The 22,416-nt window shown below is 35.4% G+C and overlaps 1 protein-coding gene across 2 annotated transcripts in view; it reads right to left on the minus strand.

The window, feature by feature from the left end:
- Positions 1 to 22,416, minus strand: part of EML6 (echinoderm microtubule associated protein like 6) — a 118,555-nt gene that overhangs the window by 39,357 nt on the left and 56,782 nt on the right. For both annotated transcript variants that reach the window (XM_009319601.1, XM_009319603.1), the window contains exons 8-18: positions 19,515 to 19,519; positions 17,771 to 17,908; positions 14,858 to 15,114; positions 14,266 to 14,478; positions 13,178 to 13,345; positions 12,169 to 12,275; positions 8,949 to 9,067; positions 8,100 to 8,286; positions 7,313 to 7,418; positions 3,654 to 3,747; positions 92 to 192 (exon numbers count right to left, since the gene is read on the minus strand). In XM_009319601.1, coding sequence (XP_009317876.1) covers positions 92 to 192; positions 3,654 to 3,747; positions 7,313 to 7,418; positions 8,100 to 8,286; positions 8,949 to 9,067; positions 12,169 to 12,275; positions 13,178 to 13,345; positions 14,266 to 14,478; positions 14,858 to 15,114; positions 17,771 to 17,908; positions 19,515 to 19,519 — 1,495 coding nt within the window. The remainder of the gene's footprint in view (positions 1 to 91; positions 193 to 3,653; positions 3,748 to 7,312; positions 7,419 to 8,099; positions 8,287 to 8,948; positions 9,068 to 12,168; positions 12,276 to 13,177; positions 13,346 to 14,265; positions 14,479 to 14,857; positions 15,115 to 17,770; positions 17,909 to 19,514; positions 19,520 to 22,416) is intronic.

The raw sequence follows: 22,416 nt of genomic DNA on the forward strand, positions 1-22,416 counted from the left end.
AAACAAATTCTAAAACTGAGAACATGGTGTTCCTGTATTAAAAATATATACATTCTCAAATAAATTAAATATAAAATATTCAATACAGTACCTGTTTGCTGCCAAAATTTGATGTGCTTCATCCCAACTGTGACTAGTTTGTCTACATGACGTGGATTACACTTCACTACAAATATTTTATCTTTATGGCCCCTGCAATAAAAATAAAAATTAAAAAACACGGTAAGGGATGACTTAACAATTCCAACTAAATGGCATTTCATCATATTGGACTAACCAAACATAGTCTGCAACAATGAGAATCTAATAACCATGACTGTCATGCTCTTGGTGCAAATACAACAGTATGGATCTATAACACCATGAGACCTGGCAGACGAGTCACAGAGGCTATGTCTACATTATCTCTACCGTCATTACCCTATCTAACAGAAGGTCGAGAGCCCTATTTCTAATCTGCAAGAGTTTAGCCTTGGAATTCTGACCCACAGAGTTGGCAGAATGTATTTGAGCATATACCGTATAGGAATTACATTACAGAAATGTGGTGAGTAAAAATTGCCTCCCACTGAATTTCAGTTCAGTTAAGTTATAATGAAGAAGCAGGCAACAAAGGTCAATGCAATTCAGAGAAGGTATAAAGGGCAACATAAATATTTCAATGGATAAGAACTCAATAAATATTTAAAATCCTCTGTCAAGAAAAATGAGGAAGTCTTTAACCTACTGTGCTTCAAGAAGAAAAATAAAATAACAAATTCTAAAATTGTAATTTAGGGAACAGTTCATTCAGCAGCATATACACCTTCAAATTTAGTTCTCCGGTAATTCAAGTTATTCTTGTTGGAGTATGTATTTATGGGAATTTGTAAGTTTAAGTTTCACTGCTGCAAAAAATATTCCCAGACACAAAGTAGTAATTCTTTCTATTTCAGTGTTTTATAAAACACCAAAAGCAAAAATCACTAGCTTTTCAATATGAATTTTCAGGTTTTGCACTATGATAATGTCACTTTGTCTGACAGGTTTAGTAGATCTGAAAAATCACATGGTTCTGATAACCCTCTTGGTTTCAGTATTTTCTCTTGGTGAATCAGTCTAGACAAAAACTGGTCCCTTGACATTTGAAGTGTATCTTCTTGCAATTCCTCCTTTTTCTGTTCCTCTACTTTGCTATAACGATGCCCAGCCTTTCAGTTCAGGCCAGTTATACTGCTTCTTCTGGAAGCGTCTATCACACAGGCAAAACGTACTGCTCTGAGTCCAAAATCAAACTAATTGCATCCCAGTGCGGGTGTCCCCTGCAAAATGACAAGAGTATGTCTGCCTGTGTGATAGGATGAATAGTGCTGACACAAGAGATCTGGAGTGGATGGCCTACGTTTCCACCCCAATTTCCTACAACGGTCAGATCAAAACACGTATACAAGCCTGTGTAGTTTTTTTGTCCTTGTGTGCCGAGGGACTGGCACAGGACGTTTGCTCTTACGGAATGAAGAAAGGAGAAGAGCATGATGTTCACTGATTTAGCTTGTAAATAAATTTGACAATGCCCCCCTCAGCTCCCTTAGGGATTGCAGTCCACTAATACAAAACACTAGGATCAAATAGGACCAGCACTGCATCGGCCCATGAGGCATGAGAAGCCAGTGAAAGAAGCTCAGATACGTTTTGATTCTAACAGCGTACGCTTACTCAGTAAGGATTTTAATGAAACTAGACAGAAGATTGTAGAGCCAAGATAGAGAAACAAGCTGTATAATTTATCTAGTGAGCAATTAAAACAAATAAATAAGAGTATATTCTGAACATTGTGACAAGAAAACTGGGAAGCCATGCTGAAATAAATAATCCCAAGGAGATTAAGCAAAAAAATATTCACAAAAAATAAATATAAAAATAACTACAGCATAAACATAATGAAAGTTTGTACATAGTGAATGTACACTTCATTTTTCAGGTTTAGTCCTGTAGATGAATTCTTCTTGTGGGGCTATATGATTGTAAGGAGATGTTGTTCTATTCTTGTCTGCTAAGGCCACGTGAGGGTCATGTCTAAAATTTGGATGTGAACTCTCCTGCCTTGCTTTTTGTCTCTCTCTTTGTATGTCCTACTGTGCTTACCAGAATGGGGGACTTGCCTTTAGACACTGGTAAAATATAAACAATAATTTAAATTAGAACTTTTTAGAAGATAAACTATTTTTTTTTATGCTCTCTGTGAGGACCCTGCATATTTTCAAAAGAACAGATTAGCAATAATAGTAGATACATTGGGTACATATGGTATTATACACTGAAAAGAACCCAAGTACTTAATCTTATAGCTCTCCTGTGAGCAACAAGAGACGGGTAGCCATACAGCCCATCATTATCTTGTTTTTTAAAGCTTAGAAGGTCTCTATGGGAATATATAAGGTATTTTTTCACTTGTGAGTCTGAAGCTCAATCTGTCTGGAGACAGTAAAACTAGGATTGGAAAGCAAATGAAAATGTCACGTTTTACAACACAGACAACACTGTTGCTAAGTAAGCTCTACATCACAAATTTTAATCAGGATTTAAAATCTTGCTGCCTAATAAACTGGATGTCTGAGACAAAATTATATAGCTAATGTAGATTAAGGTACACACACACTCGGATCAAAACGTTTATTTATTCAGTAATGGTATACCACTAACAGATAGTACTGCCAGGAGAAAATCTTATTTCTTCTGGAACATGTCACCATATAATAGTGATAATAGTGTAATATTTACATAAAAGCAAATTACCTTTCGCAGGCACTTTTTTGCAGTTATACTAATAATTTCTACTGACCAATGCTAGATGCTACGTGGTTGCAGACAGCATGTGAAATAAACTCCTTGCCCTTCTGGTATGGAAGTCCATGCTTACATGAATTCTACACAATTCTAGTATCTTGACCTCAGAGGTACATTTGATTTGCTGGACAGAAACCAGGTTCTCAAACAGTTTGATTCTTCTAACATGTACAACTAGTTTAGTATAAAGAAAATGTTGCAATTCAATATTTTAGAAAGAAAAAAGCAAACACGTAAACTGTAATCCAATCCTCTTCCCAACATTGGTACCTTCAAGCAATTGCAAAAGCTTCTTCACTACAGGGTTATTAGCTAAGCTTTCTGTTAGTAATTGCAAAGAGCAAATATCTCAGAAAAAGCTGACTCAGAAGGAAGGCAAGATCAGTAGACCTTGAAAAATCTATTTATATTAGAGGGAACACTTTTTTCTTTTTAGAAAAGTGATCTGCATCTGTACACTGATGGAACCCAGCATACCATCTAATGCATAAAGGAAAATAAGACATCTCTGATGACTTCTGCCATGAATCAGGAAACAAAATTGGGAGAAAATGTTAACTCAACTTGAAAATCATTAAATGAGCTATAATATCGAAGTAGCCATCCTAACAGAAAGGCTAGGGAACTGTTGACAGAAATAGTTCACAGGATTTCAAAACACTAAGCTGTAGATCCCAAGGTTTTTAATCTGGACACATTGCTCTGAAACACCTTTCTGTTTTCAGAGAGGTGTTCTGTTTTTTCCTATAAACAAAGTAATACATGTGGATGATACTATTCAGAAAAATGTAACCACAGGGCACGTTTATAGAGAGATGTATTCTTACCTGGTTGTCGCTAGCTTTTCTCCTTTTTTCCAATCCCAAAACACAATGGCATGATTATCATCTAGCCCAACAGATGCCAAACATTTTCCATCAGCTGTACAGAAGCAATACTTAATGTTAAAGGTGCTAAGGCTTTAGCTGAAAATGTAACAGGCGATGAATACAACAAATACATTGTAAACTGAATTTCAAATGATGTATTATACATGAAGTAAAAAAGGGAATTAATACTTTGAGATTAGGGTTCAGATTCACTGATGGCCTTCAGCTCCTAAAGTAGACTGCGTACAGAACTAGACAAATGAACTAAGAAAGACAGTCAGCCTGCCCAACCTCTTAAGATGATGGAAGTCTATACCTGCTGAAAGTTTTATCCACGAGGAGGATTCATATTGCAATACTTAGCACCAAAATGAATACCTATTGGGTGATGACACATCAGACTGGAATCCATAGATTTCACAGAGCACTCTACTAATCCATAACCTAGCCTTCCTCTTCTTAACTAAGGTGATTTTAAATATGGCATCACCCTTATCAGAGACAGAACAGGTTGTGTTATAGGTCACCACAAGATTTTCCTGCTTAATTTTTAACTGGACGATTACAAGACAGGCTATTCTTTTCTAGAAAAGGCATTCTTTTGACTTTATTATCTTCTATTATGTTTGTATGTCTGACCTAAGTTAGGGGTTTTTTGATTTGTATTCCTTATCAAACCATTGATCTTTCCCAAAGGCAGACACAAAACATTGCTGTGTGTAAATACGAGAAAGGTAGGTAGGATCAAACAAGACAATGAAAGTCAATTTCATAAAGTCCAAGTACTCCAAAATCACATTACATTTTACTTGAAATGCTTCTGATCAGATGATGCTTCTTTTCTTTTGCTTGAAATGGTGACAAGAATTATTAGTGTATAATGAAATGGGTGGTTAAAAGTTAATAGGCAATGTAATGAAACTATAAATATGATAGAAAATTATATGGCTAAAATTAGCTGCCGGCTATCATCTCTTCTACTGCAGGAAAGACACAGCACTACTGATAATGAGAGGAAGAAAAGCAAGAACAGAATGTCACACATAATTCAACGGTACCTAGGCATCCTTGCTATGTGTATGAAATAATGATAAACAAGACCATTGTTAAAAAAATTTTACAGACAAACTACTGTCATGGAATTTTGAAAATTTTTAAAAACTAAACCATAATTGCTGAAGTATATGATAAGAGAATTGAACTTTATAGGTTGTAGCAGGAGCTGATTACCTGATTTTTTTTTAACTGAAGAAAAGTTAAAGGTGGAAGAAGTAAAGAACCGGTGAGATGGCCAAAAGAGTGAATGAAAGCAATGATTTGAGAATGTTACTTCTTGTAGAAGTTAACAGATGTTAAGGGCTCTGTGCTTAAGCAAATTTGACTTCAAGAATAAGAAGAGTGCCACTGGTATGAATTACTCCATTAGAACTACTTCAAAGTTCATAAGGCTGAATAGGTCCTCACAGCTAGACTGGGCTCACAGTATTTAGCAACTGAGTTCTATGAGAAGCAAGTCAAGAAGGAGAAGGGGAATTACAGAAGGGGGAAGAGAGCTCACAGTTGAATGAAACAGGCCTAGATGGAAGGAGTGTAAGTAGGCAGGAAGGAATGAAGTTGAAAAACAGGACAGGAAACCCAAACTGAACTTACTTTAAAAAAAAAAAAAAAAAAAAAAATACAAACAAGGAGAGACAGAAAGTTAATGAGAAACGAAAGCAAAGGAGACAGTAAGAACTATTCTGTAACAGTTTTAGTGCGATAAAATGCTATGAAAATAGCTGATATGAAAGGTAAATATGCAGTAATATGTATTTTTAAGAGGTATATTTGTATATTTTGATGACAATAATTATTTTTAGGGGTAACTCAATTATGTAATGGAACATGGTTGACAATTTTGTTGGTAAGAATACAATTTAAACTTTATTCACTTGAAACAGGAGGTTTTATGCACTAATATGGGCTATACACCGATTACTATAAAAAAATTACAGATGTTAAATTAGCCACCAGAGGGTACAACCAAACGTTGCATGAATGAAATTATAATCTTCAAATCATAACATCATCAGAACGGTTCTGCAGCCCTGTACGCTGTTTTCAGTAATGGCCAACAGCAGATGTTTGAGAAAGTGAGTAAGGGCAGAGAGAACTGGTAGAACAGTCAGCCACTAGATCAAGTACAGCCAAAAAAGGTTGGGAGTTTTGGGTTTCTTTCTTTAAGCTTCAAGTAGTGTGACCTGAACCTAATTGAGAAATACCTATTATTAACACAATGAAAACTCCCTACATAAGACCAAAGTAGCACTCTGATCCCGTAGTGAGGTGCATATTTGCACAACTATCTGCTCCTCTCTATGCCAAGAATCATAACTAAAGCCAGTCAGGGATACAATACGCGCATTCTCAGGATCAGGTCCTAAAGCAACGCTGTAATGATGCCAGTGGTCGCTACTTTTAAAAAGAGCTTTAGTATTTTTGTACAGATTTATGTCCACAGAATATGTGGCCAGCTTATTCTTTAGGCTTTTATAGAGGTACATGGATTCTAATACACGGAGTACTATCATCTGTATAGGAATCTAATTTTTGTTAAAAACGTAAACAACAAAGTAAGTATTTTCTAAATATATGAATGTTTATTCAACTAGGGATCTTAATGAGCAGTTCTTTAACTTCTATGCACACTATGTCAATTAGATCATCCTTATCCATTTTCCCTTCTTCCGGTACCGTATCTACTTTCAGAGCTAGGTTACAGGCCACAGTGGAACAGCAATTTCACATTTGAATTCCAGCTCTTGGATGAACACCAAGGCTCCTCTTCTGATAATGGAATATGACTCAGTTCCACAGACTTATCTTTGTGGAAGTAAAACTTCTTCCGTATAGTCCTGTCTCATAAATGTGATCTATGTCCTAATGAATTCTTACCATATCTCTAGAGAGCAGAATATGAAATAAATTATGTTTAACTGGAAAAAAAAAATCAAAGTTAATAAAAGGATAGTTCAGCTAGAGTAATTTCCTTTTTTTTAAATAGAAAAAGGGAGAATGGATTTCTAAGCACTTCTATAAAGATGCAAAAGTATGTAAGTCACCACCATATGGATAACGTTTTTCAATGCTGAATACAGGAATTACCCTTTGACACAACTGAGGGAACTTAGGTCATCCATCTCAGAAAGACAAGTAAGAGAAACAGCAGATAGCTGTTTGTCATATTTACTTCTTCTGTAAACTCACTGAAAAATGTAGGAATTGTTAGCAAATTTGAAGAATTGTATGAGCCTACTGATCACATTTCCATCTCATTTATACACTTCAAGTCACCATTCTGCCTGCTTTTAAATTATTATACCACCATGTAGACAGCCACCAGAGTCCTAGCTGTACGCTTGGTATTATGTATTAGACATCACAAAAATCAATTATTGATCGACTGAGAAAAGGCCCATGACTGACTTTACTATACACACTATTTTTATCAAAACTGTCAGCAGACTTTTATGTAAAATTTGTATTGGTTGTAAAATTGGCTAGCTATTCAAATTAAGATTTCATCATAAGGATGGCTTTTTAATTAATCGTTTAGATAAATGTAGGTTGTGGCTCACCTGAAAAATCCAGTGCACACACTCCTCTTTGATGCTGGCCTTTGAGCAACGATAAACATTTCAGTGTCTGTGTGTCCCAAACATGGATAGCAGCATCTCTTCCAACCTAAATCAGAGGGTTAATTGGAGTATCTGCTCATAGAAGTTCAAAGCACGCCAGTATCAGTAATTAGCACTATCACATCTTCAAAACACTCCAGAGGTAACTACTTTTCTACTTGCCCTATTTTATCTTTTAGAGAAATATCAGTAGATACTCTCTAAAACATCAGTATTCGGTATCATATTAATTATATCATTTATCATGATATATGAATATATATGAATATACTGAATATATCATATTCAGTACCAGATGTCAGTAGAGTGCCCAACATATAATAGCTTTTATCTGAGTAAGGCTTTTGAATGCTACTACAGCACAAAAATACTGAGACTGACTAATGAAACCCCCAAACCTCCTAGGACGTAGATAAAATACAGCTCCTGCATTTTACAGATGAAAGCAGAGGTTCAAAGCTAATACAAGATTTTTTGCAGGGCCACAGCATAAGACTGGCAGTTTTTCTGCCGTTATATAGGGATGATTTAGTAATCACCTCAAATAGTTTCCAGTCCAGTACTCCCCAGCAGTTTAGCAGGGATATAGGAAACAATACGCAGCTTACCCATATTTAGGAGTAAACACTATGCTGAAGGACAAACAGAACCACATTTTTCCTAATTATATATTGTAAAGGGAATTTATTTCCATGTTTTGCTAAGATCATCACTTCTAAATACCCACCTGTCCAGTAGCAACATAGTCTTTCACTGGGTGAATGCTTAGGCTGAGGATGTCATCATCGTGACCAAGATAGAGCCTTTGAGTGTGTTGTTGCCTATTATATACAACAGCTACAGCAGCAATATGATACACTACTTCTCCGGTTTGTGTGTAGAACAAGTTATTTCGACAGTCATAGCCTCTATAACTGAAGTAAATACAAAACAAATTATATTCTGTTTCAAAACAATTCTAGTACTTTGTGTCACAAATTGTGCAAGTAATTTGTGCATTAACTTGAATAGAGTACATCTGCAGTGTCAGCTTTGGCTCAAAAATATCACAGCACACACGCAGAGAAAGAATATTCCCACTAAGTGCAGGCATTCATGAAACTTCTCACGCTTTAATTTCACAAAAAGAATATATAATATATATGTTTGGGGTTTTTATATATATATATATATAGTGTCCAAATACGTTTTACAGGGACTTGGGTTCAAGCAGAAATCTATCAGGCATTTTTACAAATCACAGCTATCACAATCAACTTAACAGAGAATCTTTGCTCCAGGAAACATAAGGTGTAGTGAACATCTAGTTTAAAGTGTAATTTTATAAAATGCAACGCTTAGGTATTATTTATTATATGGCTACAGTATTATAAACTTCTCTTGTTCCTTAACAAATACAACTGAAAAAAGAAAATCTATGTCGATATTCCACGAATTACCCACAGTAATAATGACAAACAAATTAATTGTGGGTAAGCACTGAAAACTGCTTTGCTAAATGCTCCGACGTGAATTGATTAACATTGCTAGGATGTTTTAACAACAAAAACCCAAGTATTATCTAATATTACTCTACCCATGTATAAACTGCAACTTTAAACTGTCCTCAGGCGCTCGCTCTCTTTTAAGGAAGGGCACAGAATGGTTTTTCTCTTTACTTTGCTGTTTCAGCTGAGGTAGGTCTTCTTTGTAAACCTGAAGAATAATTGTTAAAGTTAATTGCACATCTCCAGTTTTCTAAATATTTGTATATATGAATGAAAGTGACTTTAAGTATTAAATTTAATGTATGTTAACGTGATGTTCAGTAGTTACAACACAGAGTAAGTCATTATGGCTCCCTACAGAACTTAGATAACAATAAATGTTTTCCAGACAATGAAGACCCCTGACATGTGAGTGGCCCAGAACATTAGTCTGGAGTAGCAGCAGAGTGTATTTTTTCTAGAAGATTCCAGTGTCACTTAGTGAAAAGGAATTTAAATATTGACTGGAACTCTTTAAGTATCTTTTAGCTTCATATGTGCTTCAGTGTACATACTCAAAGCTGAACATAATGAACTAATTCTATCTAGGGATTATGGTGAAATATACAGTAACCAACAGCACTTAAGTGATTTGCCATTGTGTCCAGAGTCCTGAAGTAGAATTATAGCTCCACAAATACACTGAAGACACAAAATACTACGCATTTAAATCTTTCAGAAATGCCAAAACTCTGTGGAGCTGCTAAACATATTTGAAGCATCTTCAAAGCTGTGGCACCAAACAAAATCCATTATAATGCTGAAATATAGCTTTATTGTTTGTCTTCTGTGCCTACATTTTTTGGATTTTACAAAAGGACAATGAAATTGCCATTCCCACAGAAATCTACCTGACTGCAAAGATGGAATACTGGATTTTTACAAGGAAGGTGCTCATATAACGAGCTGAGCTTTTGAAATGGTAGGCAAACAGAGCCTTAATGTATTGTGTCTGTCACTCGTACGTGTTGTACTTTATCCTGAGCGTTCTCATTCATTTACTCTTGCTCCTCGGTGAATGCTACCAATGAAACAGAATATAGGATCATAATTTTCTAATGCATCTCAAAATCTAGAATCCTCTATACCGCTTCATCCATAATGTTAAAAAAAGAAACAACCCAAACCCAATTCTCAAAATAAGCTTAATGTTTTTGTTTCCATGTGCTTTTGTAAATTATTTCCTTTTACAAAATATAAAGTCCAGCCTATGCTTGGGGTTGTCTCACATTTCCTGTATAAGATTCTATTGTAAGTTGCTTCTAGCTTTTTTGTGCATTAACCTGCCTGGAATATTGCTGTTTAGCTGCCTACAACTATTTTTTCACTTTTAGTTTTTAAACCCAGACGTCCTTTTTGACACATAGACAGCATGGAGGAGGATGCTGCCTGATTTGAATACTGATGGAAAATCAGGAGAAGGAGGAGGAGGGGAGGAGGAGGAGGGGAGGAAGAGGATGGGACAAGCACTCCAGTGAGACTTGGAGTAAAAGGGAGGGGAGGGAGAAAATTTGACAAAACCTCTGTTTCATTTGGCAAACATGACTGATCTCTGTAATAAAAAGGTAAAATAAGCTGTTGGCAGAAGGACCTATGTAATTTATTGCAGAATCTAGAAAGCGAGGTGAAAAGACGAAGGATGGTCCTTGGCTAAAGCGTGGAACATTAGAGGTGATCCTTCCACATTCCAGAAAGCAGCTCTATGTCAGCCATTAAATCACTCAAACCAACTTGAACCAAGCTCATTGTGTATTTTTCATGCTTAGTACAAGATCCCAGTTCTGGTCTGAGGAAGTTCTGACCTTTCACCATTGCAACTGATAAGGTAACAGGACAAGGTGACAAGTAATATTCTATTCACAATGACAACAGCTCCTGAAAATCAGGTCCCAAGTATTTTTAAATAGAAGTGGGCGTCAGAAGACAGATAGCAGAATTTGATGTTAATGTTTGCTTTCAAAACAAGGATAATAGCACCCTTCCACATCACAGACTGTTATAAAGATCAGTGTTTGTGAAGCACTCAGTATCATGAATGGAAAGGAAAAGAATTCTGTCTTCAGAGACGCGTTCAAGCAATGTGCAACAAAGGTGGCCATGGAACGGCCTGATGAATGAAAAAGGATTGAATAGTTTCTTGTTAGGCAAGAACTAAATATCCCATACACCAAATGAAGTAGAAGTCCTGGAGAAATGTGTAATCATAATCCATGCACCTAAAAAGGGCAAAACTATGTTTTATTATGGCATTTTCTAAACTTCATGTAACTTTGTGACTTGAATGTTTTCTAATATAGTAGTGTGGGTGCAAATTGTTATGATGCAGGTTGGGTGAAACCTCACGTCAGGGAGCAGCAAGGTAAAACTGCTTGGTAAAAGAAGAGGAGCCAAGAGCTGAGCACGGTAACAAGGCCAGCCAAGAGAACACCCTCACAGAGAGGGGTGCAGTCCCACAGTGCCCGAGTGACACGAGCACAGCAGATTTGGTGACTGTAACCAAGTCCAGGCAACAGTCCTGATCACCAGGCAAGCCCATAGTGACAAAGCATAAATCAACACTGAAAGATCAGGTTAAGGAGTGGAATGGCATACTACCATTCCTGAAAAAAATCAATGCAGTAAAGAATACTTATTTGATTTGTTTTCTTCTTGCATGGAAGCAATCTATCTTAATTTATCTCAGAACATAGTTGTACTGAAAATAGAAAAAAATTTACGTGTATTAAGTGATTATTAGAGACGAATTTTACTTGGTTGCCATAAACTAGGGTAATTTTAATTCCTGGACATTGTTGTCCTTGGCAATAAAAAAGAATCTGTCACAAATAAATGTATTATACTGGCTACACACTCATTAAGAGTACTTTGCTTTGAACATGCAGAAGTCATAAAAAAACTCCATGAGCTGTATTCTACAAATTGGGATTCTAAATTTGGTAACACTGAAAAGTCTTCTCTAACACCTATCATGAGAATGGGGATAGCAATAAGCTCTCATGTTTAAATTTGTGCTTTTTAAGATATATTCTTTAATCTAACATATAAAGGCATATACACCAATGCTTTTTCTCCAAACCTTTTTAAATTCTCATATCCAGCTAAAGTAAACTCTGTTTTTATGGTTATTAGTTGCCCAATCAGCTGAATACTGTCAAAATAATCTTCCTAGAGCAGTCTGATGAATTAGCTTCAAAATTCTTTTGCTTATCTTTACTGAATAGTCACAATAAATTGTCAGGTAATTGGCACCGTGTGTTAATTTTTACTCACTTGGCGATCATAGTTGATTTGAGCTTCCTGCTCAATGTCAGAATCTAACTCCGGCACATCAGATAAATCTGAATCTGATTCTTCACTGTAGGAATCAATGCCACCCTCTGCATAAAAAAAAATTAAAAATCAATATATAACACATCTAATCACAAGAAAGTAGTATGTGATGTTTTTATATAATTTAGACTACATGCAAAGCAGTATTCAACAGCTTCGGAAGCTTAAGTAGCTTGTAAAAATCATGTGGACTGACTGAATGTGTCAGGTTTTGTTTCTTTCTCCTGTTTTAATGCCTGGGGCAGGAGGGTGGCAGAGGGAAGTAACTTAGTAGTTACTAGTACATTTCCATCATCTGTGAGAATACTGTTTTCTTAACAGGCTTTGGAGTGAAAACATACAGAAATGGTAAATAAAAACTTTCAGTGTGATCACTGTGTTTAAAAAGATTTGCTGTAACACAGGTATTTTACCAAATTGTGCAGGTACGGGGTGAATTTTTGCCCTTTTCCTGAAGGGAATCCAATTTTCAGCAGTTGCCACTACGTGGTTCATATGGCTTTTGCAGAATCTTATCAATATCATGGATATAACAAGAAAAAAATTCTAAAGTACAGCTATCACATATATGTTTGAATTTGCATTGAAAAGAAAATTAAACAATTCAACACGTAGTCAGACTTCTGAATGCAAGTTAGATGGCTAATTTTGAAAATGTAATTTGATCTAGTAATCTCCCTCTCAATGTCTTTTTTCAGACGCTTTGACAAACACTACTCGCGTATTCCTAAACATACAATATAGCAGAATGCAGAAGAGCTTTTAATGTACCTTGCCTGAAACAAATGGTTGTCTGTGTAAAGTAAAATGTCCCAAACATGCTGAGTATATGTCATTCCAGGGAATAATAATAAAAATATTTTCTGTTAATTCAATAAAAGCTTTTCCAACAGTGCTGCATTCTCCGTTGATTTTATTTAATAAATAATTAAGAAGAGATAATTTTTACCTTGTGGAGATGTTTCAAGGATGCCATTTGTTATCCCTTCCGGAATAAATCGCCACTGAAAAACAGAGTGATCAGCACCTCCTGTACTTAAAACCCACTGAAAATCATGGGACCAACGGACATTGGTTACATGTGCTGAATGGCCAACATATTTTCTAAATTTAGCTCCTAAAAAACAAAAATAGAACTGTTAGTTTGTAAGAAGAAAAAAAATTAACGTTGTAACTAATAAAGTTAGGCTTTTAATGGAAACACAGTCTAAACACCCTAACGAAAACTGAAAAAAACAAACTTAAATGCCTCTTGATATTCGGATACTAATAGTAATTGTAAAATAAAAATAAATGGCACAAAATAATATGAGCAATATGTTCACTTCAGTTTTCTGAAAAGCACTTAAATCTTGGCAGGAAGTACCAGATACACATAGGGTTTAATTTTCACCTTTATGGCCATTATTGCTAATGTGAATTATACATGTGTCTTGTGACTTGTACTATACACATAAATTCAGATTCACTCTCAGAAAATATACTGGTATGATATCAAATTAAACACTTGAAGATCATGGAAAGCCAAAACGTTCTACTTGGTTTTGTTGGCGTTATGCATGGTACAGTGCAAATACTGAGGAAACAATCTGTCTTAAAAGCCTACTACAGATATGAAGCAAGTAGTTCACACAGAGCTACATTGACACACGCTAACAGACAGTCAAACCCTACTGAAGTTTCTGAAATTGTTACTGGCATAAATTTGGACGAATTATAGTAGTGCATCTGGTGTTGATACGATTTTGATGTGTTGTAAAGTCTTGCTGAATTAGTTTCTGAAAATGTAGTATCAGAATAAGCACATGTTAAACTATACATTCTCAACAGATCTAAAAACAAGTACGTATACGTTGGCAGGAAATCACAAGATACATAGAGGGTTAAAGTCTCATCTTTATGTCCATTAACATGAATATGAATTGTGCACACACTATTTGAATTATACACAAGAATCAAAAACCACCATTAGAAAATATACTGATATGGTATCAAAGTAAAAATTGCATTCTTCAGAAACACAAAATACTCTCTTACCTTTCTTTAGGCATGGAAATCTGAATAATTTAACCAGCCCAAAATCATCTCCAGTCACTAGCACTGAACTATTGTAATTTCCATCCACAGAGTTGACATCTGTAACGTTTGTGTATTTTGGCCAAATTCCATTCACTTCAGATCCTATCACACAGGTCCACGAGGCCCAGTGAATTCCTTTGATCTCATCTTTGCTAGTTAGATGCTTCCCAGCTGAAAATATGCAAGTGAATAATCTGTTTAATCATTTGCTTTTCAGTAAACTCCATTTCTTTTCATCACATTTATCTGTGTAGTCTTCTTGGGATTAGTCTTTTAACCTCAATAAATTATAAAGATTCACAATTTTACTTTAAATTAGTATAGTCTCACATTTGTGGTATTTGACAACATCACACATCTTACGAGTTCTAATGCAGCTGCACATAAACGTGCTAAAAACATACAAAAGTGGAAAAACGTTAGATATTTATGTAAGTTCCAGTCAAGAAACTCCACTTGCAGATGTGCTATTTATATCATATTTTTGTTGTTCTCTTCAAATCAGCACTGAAGTTTACTTGTTCATAACATGAGCCACTTGTAAACTTACACGGCATCTTGTAGAACAGTCTCTCTCCCGCACCATCATTGGTTTGCAAGAATTTGCTATCCACAGACCAGTCGATATGAGTTATAAAACTAGAAGATTTGTTGCATTCTCCTATTTTTTTGTATCGCTGAGCAACCGCATAGATATCCACTGGGCCATCGTTAGAACCCACAGCAAGGTAAGAGCCATCCGGTGAAAACTTCATTTCATGGATTACTTCTTTTCGGTCTTTAATATGAACTACCTCTGTCATGTCTCTGCAAGAACCAATAGTGAAAATGTGAACTGTAAACTTGTGAACATGCAGTCCACAAATATTTAAGACAAATATGAAGATCGGTGCACTGAGTAATTTGTACAACAAAAAGCACATTTTACAAAAAAATCCTTTTTTGAGAAGTTCCTATTGCTTTCATTGGTTATAAGCATACTTTTAAAGCAAAAGTTAGAAACAACTTTACCTGTCAATGATATTCTTCATTCTATTCACCTAATTTTAGCTGTAAAATTAATAAAATTTAGCTGTCTAGTCTAAACTAGACCAGACTGATTTTTCTTTTTTTTAACATAAACAATGAAAAAAGAGTTCCATCTGAAGAGGGATTATCCTGTCTCTCACAAGACCGTGTTGAAATGGCCTTTGGGAGATACCCATTTCTCCACACTGACTCTTTCTGGGGAGACAGACAACAGTTTAGAGGCTAACAATTACACTGGTAAAGCTAGATATGATTAATCCCACATGCCATGACCTGTTAGCTACAGCTTTGCGGGTTCCAGCACCACCCACCAGTGGAAAAACGGAAGTGACAATACATTGCATGTGTGTTTGAAAAAAATCAAGGCAGCTATATAGTCTAGTTTTCAAAAAAATATTCAGTTCTTCCCTATCAAATTACATTTGACATAACCCCCTTTCCTATCAATCCAGGAACCAAAAACTGCAATGCTAGTGAACACAGACAACATTTTTGCAAGTAGGTTTCTCCAAATTCTTTGGCTATGAGGAAAGAATTAAAAGTAAATAAATAAATATTAAAAAAAAAAATCTTCTCCTGAGTTGACTGAACAATGAGCCAAGTCTCAGTGCCATTAATTTTGTATTTACAAAGACAATCCATACCAGATTATACATTTGGGCTGTAAGGAAATTTTGTGAGGAAGAGTCTTCTGCAGATGTCATGCTTCTGTTACTCTCAATTTTAAGCTTTTTCAATATTTTCCCCAAGTTCTGCTTTAATTAATTACTGCTAGTAGCATCAAATTTATGAAAAGACTCAAATTTATTTAAAAACCAATACATTTTGTTAATACCTCTTAAAAATGCTGATACATAGTACTGTTAAAAGCAGAGTCCTGAAAGGAGAATCATCTGTAACTGAAGACAGAGATTTCTGGGAGATGCTGATATGAATGGAAAGGTTAATATTATAGATGATCAGGGTCTTAAAAAAACATAACAGAATAATTTTGTTAGAAATTTCTCTTGTAATGGTGAAACTCCAAAATGTCAATAACGGTAAAAATTTTGTTGGGAAAATTCTTATTTATTCATAGCCATTTTTTTCTTCAAAAAGTGTTTTGGAAAAAAAAAATATTCTTAGCTCTGCCTTACTACTGAAAACTGGTAACATAACTATTCCGTAGTGGTAAATATTGCTACTGAGAAGAGCAGCTACTTCTCTGGATTATTCCATAGATCCAGATCCTTCGTGGGCAAGAAAAAGGAGAACAAAGATTCATGTCGCTGAGTAAATGATTCAAAAAAATGCCAACCACAACACATTGCCATCGTCCAGTTTTCCTGGATCACGGGCTGCAGATTTGTCACCCTGTCAGAAGATCTGCCACAGAAAGGGAACAGATGGAGAAGCAATTGCATTCAGGGCCTTACGCAAGGGTGTTGCCACTCTTTCAGGAATAATGCTGGGTTTATCATTATCAGTCTCCGCCAGCTGAATCATGAATAATGTTAGGTATCGGGCAAATTAGCAAAGACAAGATTTCTGTGAGACAAAGAAGATTAACTTCTTTAGAAAAATACTAGTCTTTGAAAAGGATTTTAAATTAATATGAACAGATCACTTAAGTTTTGTTAAAGTCATTAAAGCAGTACATTACAGGGGTTTTCACAGATCTTCCATCGATTGCAAGCTTTTCCCTCCTATCACCTAGTAGTTCAAAGTATTTTAAATATATGCTTATCAAACATATGGAATAATGTTAAGGAAGTGGTAAACTCTTCCAAGTATCAACTAAAATAGCTTATGTGTTTTGAAATCACGCTATTTTGTTTGGCTATTTCACTCCATGGCCAATTTTATGTTTCACCTGCTTTTGTGTGTCTTCCATAACAGTATTCCACACAGAAAATACCTACTGCATACGATGCATTCATGCAAGAAAAGGCTTGTCATCTAATATGAAAAGTAGAATTCACATATATCTTGCAAATGCTTAAAAATGTCTTTCAACCACTGATTATAGCATCCGTTCTTGTATATGGCAAGAAATGAACCATATGATCAAGGAGATCCCTCTCAAAACTATGTTATCTCTGTTATGCACATTTCTTTTCACAAAATATCTGTATAATTACAGAATAAATAAAGAAAAAAGCCAAACTTGAAAATTTTAAATTTTTAGAAAAATCTTAAAATTTTAGAATTCCTAAAAGCTAATATTTTGAATTAAATATTAGAAGAATTCTTTCCTCATAATTGCCAAAGTACCACCTTTTAAAACACCAAGTGATATTGTGGAAGCACATGCTCAGTTTTTACTCTTTGCTTCTGATAAAATACCCAATGATTTTTTTCTTTTTATAGGAATAGAAGACTTTATAATATGGTCTTGAGTTACTCAGGGGAAAAAAACCTAATAACATGAGAAACTAATGTAAGATTTTCTCACCGTACTCGAAGAACAATGAAGGAGCCATCCTTCATTCCAAGTGCTAACTGTGATCCATCAGGACTGAAAGAGACACTCCGCACTGCTTCTTCCATATTACAACGAGCTATCAAGGCATGGTCAGCAAGACTCCATAATCTGCATCAAAGGAAATTGAAAGCATAGGAGATTTTTCTTGACTGCACAATATTTCAATATCATCAAGAGTAAAAACAAAAAGTCTAACTCAATTGTAAAGGCCCATTTGCATTCACACCTTATATTAAGATTTTATAATGTATTGAGGTCCTTTCTAACCGTGGAATGAAGATAATTGCACTGACTTGAGCTTATAGACTTACAGAAATTCAGTTTTTAAAAACTCAAAACTGCTAATCAATCTAGAAGAGAAAGGGCGTGTACAACAGCTGCCTGAATCATTACATGGACACAGAATTTTCCAACAGTGGCACTGAATGTCTTGGCAAGCAGTATCAAATGAAGCTTTCAGACACCTTCAAGTGAAATTCCAGGTTCAAATTTCTTTCAAAATAAAGGAGTCTTTACTGTTCCCAGTTCTAGCAGGGATGACACCTCAGACCTGAACACATATCTGTGATAGCAGAAGAGAAAACAGGGTGAAGCTAAATTACATAATCATTTGGTGTTATCTCCGGACTTTACTTATCTGACATAATAGAATTCCCCTAGACGAATAATAATAAAAAAATACACAGTTTCTGTAGACAGAAAGAGTCAATGCAGATCAGACTGAAATTTTCACTGAAAGTGAAAGCAATACTCAGAGAGCATAAACATTCCAACCATGGGGAAAATTCTCTTGTCATAACCCTGAATGAACTAGTAGACAAAACTGCATGCTGATTCACTCATTTACATATTTTTAAATAAAAAGAATCAACCAATAAATTATGCCATAAGATGGAGAAAGCAAGTAATGTACCTATATTTTTAAGAAGAATGGAGGGAGTTTCCCAGATCACTACAAGCTGGTTAATCGGATGTCAGTAGTATGCAAGATTTAGAAAAAAATTAAAGAACAGAATAATTAAAAGTATGGAAGAAAATGCATAAAAGACCTCTTGGGGTAGAAAAATTAAGTCAGCGATACCCAACTATCTTTATTTTGAGGACAGTGTCATAAATCTAATGCATTTGTAAAAGATTTATAAAATATTCAGTGAAATATTTCAATAGTAGCATGTGTGATTATTGGCTAAAATCAAGAAAACGACAATTTGTACAAGAACTGTAATGTGATACTAGATGAAGTTTTATAGCAAGCTTTACAGAAAGAAACAATTAGGCTGGATGGAAGATACTACTGAGATTTTTAGGTACAAGCTTTGGAATAGTAACATTTAATATTTTCACTAAAGACACTGGCACAAAAGATGAGAATGTTAATGAGATTTGCTATGGACAGCAAGCTGGGAGGCACTGTGAACCTGGATTTATCATATTGGAAGAAACTGAGGTTTCCTGATGATGAAACAAATAGACATGGAATGAAATTTAACCAAAGCCCATGCTTTCAGAGCCTTATGTCTGGCACTGTGCTGTAAGCTTGAAACACAAGTGGAACCAGCAGAAAGAAGTAAGATCTCACGCTATTTTTCAATTCAAGAATGACTATGATCCATGAGTGCGTTGCAGACAGGAAAAAGGAAATTTGATCCTACAATATATCCTGGGTGCTATTCCAGAAGGTACACAAAAACAATAGCACACAACACATAGTGACCTCAGCTGGCATGTTCTTACAAGTTATCTCAAGAAATTGGAATAAAAACAGGAACAGATGCAGTGAAGGATCATTAGGATGATTAAGAGAATGAAGACCGTATCACATTAAAGAAGAGCAAAAGAGTTTAACTTTTATACCTTAGTGAAACAAAGGCCGGGAAGGGATAGTATTGCTTCCAAAAATACATCAGAAGGATAAACGTCAAAGAAGGAGAAAAAGTTATGTTGAAGGACCATGTTGGCACTAGAACAAATAGCATAAACAGAACATTGAATATAGCCTGAAAAGAAGGAACTTTCTGACCACCCCAGCAGCAACATTTAGATACAGCCTTGAAGTAGAGTAACAGGGGAAAAAAATAAAGATAGAGTTTGATGAATTTAGTAAAAGGATTATAGAATTTGACTGCCTGCATTGAGAAAGAAACCCTTTGGGCCTTGTCAGGTTAATGTTATTAGGTTCAGTCGAGAATCAACAACCCTGAATGATGCTGGTTTCCTCTTACGCTGAGAGAATTCAAGGATGAGAAAGAACGTGAAAAGGCTTCTCCATGAAAAAATGGCAAGTGCTACTTCCTGGTGAAAAAAAAGGGTGTGGGATGCTAAAACTGTTTTCAAAGACAAAACAGAAGTAGATAAGATGCAAAATTCTTAGCAGCCTTGCTAGGGAGAAGCTATGAGCCCAATACAATAAAGAATGAACCAGAAAGGATTTTGAAAGATTGCAAAGGAAACATCAGGATAAAATTTGCCTCCAAAATGTTGCTTTCACATGGATCCCTTTGACCAATACATTAGAAGTGTAATTGCAATACTTGGCAGTGCAAGCAGAATAATTCAATTTTCTTTAAAAAAAACCCTCTTCGAATTAATGGAAAGGTAATTCCAAATATGAGCTTTTTAATTTTAAAACAGGAAAAAAACACATTTTGCACGCGTACAGGCATTTGTATACACAACTGACAAAATAAATGCTTATTATTATTTCATGCTTATGAAAATAGAAAAAGTATCTCTTCTGGCACAATACTTCTGCACGTTGTTTTTCGAAAAGCCAGATAAATACGCCATTTCCATATAAAAAGTGTATGTATTTTCAAATCAGGCAAAGACATGTATTTACCATTCTTCAGCAACTTTCCTATGCGCTTGTTTAAATGACTGAGTTTAAAAAACCCAAACAGGCTCATGAAACATTATTTTATTAGTCAGTATTCCAGTCTTTTCTGTCATATACCTGACAGATGAGTTTATTTATCGAAGCACATACTGATTACAGCCTCCCAAGAGGCTTACTAGCAACCATTTCATTTGCAGAAAAAGCCATAGCTGATGACAGAAGCTTTACTTCTGACAGAAGCTTTGTTTCATTCAATTGGCAGAACAACGCTCCACACAAAAAATCAGAAATATAAATATTCAAATGGATTCATATAAAAACAGGTTCTAATCAATCTTCTTAAAAATGCAGGAATACAGAAAGAGATCATTCAAGAAGACGGACAGTGTAGCCGAGATGTTCTGCCAGAACAGCAGCTACTTGTGGTCCTCAACTAGATGTTGTAACATGACATTACAAAAACACATGCGTGAGGTCCATTGAGCAAATGTAATAAACAATTCTGCGTGTCTCTTAGCATTCAGATGAGAATGATGCTTTTTTCGTGTTCCTGTTGTAAGAGACAGGAAGCAGGCAGCTTTCCTAGTTGATATGCTTTTGAAGTTTAAAATGTAGGAAACCTGTATTTGGCTAAAGCCTTCTCTTGGCTGTGCTAGGGAAAATCTACAGTAATTCCCCTTAACTCTACAGAGGTCCCTTTCATTTAGACACCTCACTTAGACATGAGAATATAATCTGGCCCACTAAATACTTCTATTTGTAAAACAATTTAGGTTTATATTATATAGCCACTCTTTTCAAAATAATGTGATAACCAAATACTAAGAAAAATTACACAATGAAGAGCAATATAGAAACACTGCTGTCAATGCAATTCTATTACTGAAAAAAAAGTTGTAAGAAAATCCTTTTATGTACTTTATCTTAATGAAAATATTTATATATTTCACTGGAATTCCTCACATGAAGCATTAGTATATACAAAAATAGCACTGTCTGAACTAGAATTCAAATCCCACATTCTCTAGTGCCTGAACAGCTAAATGGATGTGTGACGTTGTGCAGTAAAATATCTGTAATGTTAACGAACGCACATTTTATAGAATGGCAGTGTTCAAAGGCATCAGTAAAATAATAATCACTGTAACAATGATAATAATCATAAGAGCACCACTAATTATAAGGCTTTATGCGCACAAAGAGCATGCTTGCACAGTCTTTCATAGAGGGGTACAAGTTTGTTCCAAGCACACTTGGAGTCAGCAATACATTATCCCGCTCCAAGCCAGAGCTGAATTACCATGCTAACCAAGAGATGAGTCCAAGATAATAAATCCAAAGTCTTAGCATGGCTTATTAGCTTGAGGGCAGTGCAATGCTAATCCCAGCTTTGCAGCTCTTGTTTCAGAACTGGCTTGCATCCTACCAGAATGCAGGCAGTGTGAATTTGCGCCTGTCGGTAAAACTGTGCAGACAAACCCAAGCAGAAGAGACTATCCATGCATTTTATAAACTGAAAGAAATAATACTGATGTGTAAGAAACAGGGAGATAGCACGACTGTAGTGAATAACTGGCAGTTTTGTTAGTTTCACAATTTGGATTTTAATTATGGTTAGAAAGAGATGAGGGATGGCAGGAATAGGAAACCAGTACAAGTGAAAAGATAGAAAGGAAAGGGAAAAAGAAATTCCAACTGACCAGCAAGCTTCAAGGCAGAGGTGAATCATAATGTTGAATCTGAAGGAGCATAAATTAGAAGCTGTATGTATGGTAGGAGA

The sequence above is a fragment of the Pygoscelis adeliae genome, unplaced genomic scaffold (genome assembly GCF_000699105.1).
Source record: "Pygoscelis adeliae isolate BGI_AS28 unplaced genomic scaffold, ASM69910v1 Scaffold122, whole genome shotgun sequence".
NCBI lineage: Eukaryota > Metazoa > Chordata > Aves > Sphenisciformes > Spheniscidae > Pygoscelis > Pygoscelis adeliae.